The following is a 5116-nucleotide window of genomic DNA, read 5'->3' as shown; positions in this document are numbered from 1 at the left end:
GAGGGATGGGAGGGTTTTTTAGGGGTGTGTTTTTCTGTTAGTTTGTTTTTTTTGTTTGTGTTTTTGTTAAAAAATAATAAAAATACTTTGAAGAAAAAAAATAAAGGAAAATGAGAAGGTAGAGTGTTGGTCCGTCCGTCCTTCTGTCCGTCCATTTTCTGCCGGAATCGGGTCGTGGGGACAGCAGCCTAAGCAGAGAGACCCAGACTTCCCTCTCCCCAGTCACTTGGGCTAGCTCATCCAGGGTAATCCCAAGGCGTTCCCAGGCCAGCCGAGAAACATAGTCCCTCCAGCGTGTCCTGGGTCTTCCTCTGGGCGTCCTCCCAGTGGGACATGCCCCAAACACCTCACCTCGGAATACCTCCTGGAAGCATCCAGGAGGCATCCTAACCAGATGCTCAAGCTACCTCAACTGGCTCCTCTCGACATGGAGGAGCAGAGGCTCTACTCTGAGTCCCTCCCGGATGACTGAGCTTCACCCTGTCTCTAAGGGAGAGCCCAGACACCCTGCGAAGGAAACTCGTTTTGGCCGCTTGTATCCACGATCTCGTTCTTTTGGTCACTACCCAAAGTTCATGACCATAGATGTGGGTAGGAACATAGACCAGCTGATGAATTGAGAGCTTCACTATGACAGACCTGTACAGCGCCCGCATCACTGCAGACGCAGCACCAATCTGCCTGCCAAACTCCCGCTCCATTCTTCCCTCATTCGTGAACAAGACCCCGAGATACTTAAACTCCTCCACTTGGGGCAGGAACTCCTCCCCAACTTGGAGGCGGCATGCTACCGTTTTCCGGCTCAAGGCTATTTGGAGACAATGATCTTCATCCCGGCCGCTTTCACACTCAGCTGTGAACCGCTCCAGTGAGAGCTGGAGATAACGATCTGATTAAGCCAATAGGACCACATCATCCACAAAAAGCAGAGATGTGATCTAAGGTCACCAAAACGGATCCCCTCAACACCTCGGCGGCGCCTAGAAATTCTGTCCATAAAAGTTATGAACAGAATCGGTGACAAAGGGCAACCTTGGCGGAGTCCAACTTTCACTGGAAACGAGTACGACTCACTACCAGCAATGCGAACCAAGCTCTGGCACCGGTCGTACAGGGACCTAACAGCCTGTATCAATGGGCCTGGTACCCCATACTCCCGGAGTACCCCCCACAGAAGTCCCCAAGGGACACGGTCGAATGCCTTCTCCAAGTCCACAAAACACATGTAGACTTGAGCAAACTCCCATACACCCTCCAGGACCAGAGTTGTACAGTAACTAAGTACAAATACTTCTTTACTGTACCTAAGTAGAATTTTTGGTTATCTGTACTTTACTTGAGTAATTATTTTTCAGTCTACTTTTTACTTGTACTTCTTACTTTTTTTACACAATTATCTGTACTTTATACTCCTTACATTTTTTTAAAAAGCAAGAAGTAGAAAGTTGTTATTTTTATTTATTTTTTTGTTTGTTTTTATTCCAGCTAGTTATTGTAAAAAATAATAACTATCCATATAAATTGTGCTTCCTAGATAGAGTGAATTTAACTGTGGTTGAATGAGAAGTTTAAATATATAAAATTCGGATTACTATACTGTATTAGTTTGTACACAAACAAATCATGTCACACTCCAACAGGACATAACCATTAAAATAAAAGGACTGTACTTAAGAAGTATTTGTATTTCAAGAATTATATTATTGCATTTGGCTGCAGCCCTCAGATAAATATTCATTTTGGAGAAAAGGTTTGGGCTCCCTTGATATATGTATATAAACTGAAACAGTTGGACTAGTGCATCCTAAATTTAACATAAATTAATTATTTAATACAATATAATAATTTCTGCATTGTTTTGGGGAGGTCACCTCCTAATAAATATCATTACGGAAAATCTACCTACTCATTTTAAATCAATACTTTTACTTTTAATACTTAAGTACAAAAAGTATTAGATACTTTAAGACTTTTACTCAAGTAATATTCCTAAAAGAGACTTTAACTTTTACCAAAGTAATTTTTTGGTAAGATACTTGTACTTTTACTCAAGTATCACTTTGTGGTACTTTATACAACACTGTCCAGGACCCTGCTGAGGGTGTAGAGCTGGTCCGCTGTTCCACGACCAGGACGAAAACCACACTGCTCTTCCTGAAGCCGAGATTCGACTATCCGATGGACCCTCCTCTCCAGAACCCCCGAATAGATCTTACCAGGGAGGCTGAGTGTTGGGAGGTGGGTAATTACAGGTACTATGGCTATGGCAGAGTGGTTAGGGGAGTCATCCTGGAACCGGAAGGTCACTGGTTCGATCCCCCGTCCAGCTGTCTCAGCTGTTGTGTGTGTCCCATCAGTGTATGAATGTGATTGGCACTGATTAGTCTCCATAGATGATTGTACATGTTAGCTTTGTAGAGACCTAATAGAGTGCTGTGTGAATGGGTAAATGAGGACACAGATTGTAGTGTGAAGTGCTCTGAGTGTCCTGGATGGATAGAAAAGCGCTATATAAGTACAGTCCATTTACCATTTACTACAGGACAGCATCATGAACAGAAAATTAATACAGCAATTTAATGCAGAAAGTATTGCTAACATTTTCTTTGTTGCTGTGGTGACAGGTTAGGTTCCTACCTAGAACAAAAACATATAAAATTGTTAGAAGGGTGAGGGTTAAACATTTTTTATGCATTACAATGCATATGAATGATTCTGAATTAATTTAAAACTGTCAATTATTGTTAATCAATTAATGTATTATCCGAAAGCAAAAGTGTGTAGGCTTTTTCTGGTTTCACTGTCGTAATTTGTGAAATTTCTTGCATTTGGTGTTGCTTTCTTGTGTTTCTCTGGCTATCAGCTTCTTCCAAACTGCCTGTCACGTTCCTTAGCCCTACCTCTTCACTCACACCCATTCCCCATTTTTGTTAGTCTTGGCTGCAGCCATCCCTCAGTCTTGACCTTTTTATTTTCTCACTTTCCACTAACCTTTAGTTAGTCATTTGTAGCTTCATGCTTTGCCTGGTTTCTCTTGTGATTCTGTGCATTTTGTATTCTGCTGCCACATCACTATTCTCTCTTTTTTTTTTTTAATTAAATTATATCATCATCGGTTCCATGTGCACATTTTCAACCTTGGGTCCTACCTACTGCACTGACTCAAAAACTGGACCTGGCCAATTATTAACCCTTTTTGTTGAATTCCTCCCCTGCAGCTAACAAGTAAGAGCAGAGGTCTGAGAACGAGAACACATCACTGCCAGTCCATCACTGAATTGGGTTCCGGGTAAGGCCTAAGAAAAAACTAACAACCTGCATAGGAGAGTGGGGTGAGTTGTGCCACGTTTTGGAAAAAATGGATTATCCAGCAGTTCTAAGTGAAATTATGTTAGCTGCATAGGCTCATAGTGTAGCTTTGCAAGACACTAGAACATGTGTGAAATGTTTTCAAACTTATCTATAACTGTTCAGACACAACAATCAAAAAAACCTTGATAATAGAAATTTTACTTTGAAAGGCAAAAAAAAAAACTTTTTTGAACTTAAAACGGTTATTCTTTGCAGGATGAGTGAAATGAATGCCTGCACAAAAATGTGAGGTCACATGACCAGTTTCTTTTATGGCAGTCTACAAAAAGGGGGTGGCACAACTTTCTCCCTGGCACAAATCCCCCCACTCTCCCCTACAGTCTGTATTTGAATACCTCAAATTTTTAAGGGTTTGTTTTTGTTTTTTCATAAATGTTCATAACTGACAAGCATGTTTTGTCATGTTTCAAACTTGCATTTAGGAACCTTTATTGTTGCATCCTTTTTGTTGGATACTTTTTCAAAATAAAGACGCCACTTTTAAATAGTGGCATAGAAAGCCTGTAGTCTTACCTGTAACTTGAGCTCCACAGCAGCCTGCTCCACTGCTGCACTGTTCTCTCAGACTGGACAGCTCTGACTCCAACAGTTCTAGTCTGTTCAGGATATCTTTGATGTCTGGCTGCTCAGTGTTGCAGCCGCATGCCTGCTTAGGAATATTAATACGGTGAGTAAAAACAATTTGATTGTCACCATCCACTGTGTGCTCCATGTGCTCGCTGTTCTGCATGTCCATGGAGGCACTCTTGTGTTTGAGCTCAGTGCCTCCTGGTGAGTCCAGATCCACTGAGCAGAAGTTAGTGGAGGGGACATTGATGTTGTAGACATGGTTGAACACCACCGGCTGGTTATGATGTGGTAGGGTCAGGTTCTCCTGGGTTTTCTTGGGTATCAGGGTCTCTCTGCGGTGGCGGATGACTTTCTTGACCAGTCCACCATTGATAAACTGGAACAGCATGGCTGCAGTAATGCAGCTCAAGAGGAAACTTTTCATCCTCATGACAGTCTGGTATCAAATGCACGTTTAGGTTTTGTCCAGAGTCCTATAAAAATACAAAACATACAAATGGAAGTAATGAGAATGATAATTGCTTTTGTAAAATAAAAGAAAGAAAGAAAATTGTTATCACACACCTTTTATAAAACACCCCCAGCTTACAAAGCATCAGTGATTTATGAACTGCTTTGCACATTTACCTTTCTAGTTTGTCCTTGTCATTCTGTATTAATTTAACAACATATTCCCTCAACTCCCTGGCACATTTCACACCAGGGAAAACAGCTGGTGAATTATCATAGTACTGTGTCCCTAAAAATAAAGCAATTAACCTTCTTCTGTTGCCCCTAACAAAGGAACACTTCCAAGCCTTTGACCCATTTTAGCCCCTCTCCTCTCAGTGGAGGATAAGCACACCTAGTGGATGTCAGTGAGGCATTAATTCATTTCACAACTCCTCCAAGGACTGAGAGCAGCAATTACAGCAGGGGTAGCATTTCACCTTAAGTCTTTATGCAAAAAGGCTTTTTTCTGACCACATTCAGACAGGTTGCCATTACCAAAATAGCCATGGCAACACCTACAATATGCCATTACACCTCTCCTTTCTATGCCCCAGACCAAAACCCAAGCTGACAGATTAATGCTGGTGTCTGGTTACACCATCTGTAGACTTTCTGTAAAAGCACAAAGGGCTTGCTTTACCCCAAAAACTGGTAAATCAGCATTCCTGAACAGCCACCATTT

At 41.7% G+C, this 5116-nt stretch overlaps 1 protein-coding gene across 1 annotated transcript in view; it reads right to left on the bottom strand.

Moving 5' to 3' along the window:
- The window catches only part of tncb (tenascin Cb), a gene marked incomplete at both ends in the record, with an annotated part of 90219 nt that extends 85901 nt beyond the window's left edge, over positions 1-4318 (bottom strand). Inside the window, 1 exon segment of the mRNA XM_014017483.1 lies at positions 3886-4318. Within this exon segment, the coding sequence (XP_013872937.1) occupies positions 3886-4318 (433 nt within the window).
- Positions 4319-5116: the final 798 nt, after the last annotated feature.

The sequence above is a fragment of the Austrofundulus limnaeus genome, unplaced genomic scaffold, assembly GCF_001266775.1.
Source record: "Austrofundulus limnaeus strain Quisiro unplaced genomic scaffold, Austrofundulus_limnaeus-1.0 Scaffold169, whole genome shotgun sequence".
In the NCBI taxonomy this organism is placed as follows: domain Eukaryota; kingdom Metazoa; phylum Chordata; class Actinopteri; order Cyprinodontiformes; family Rivulidae; genus Austrofundulus; species Austrofundulus limnaeus.
The sequence above is the reverse complement of the archived record's forward strand: the minus strand, read 5'-3'. Positions and strand labels throughout refer to the sequence as shown.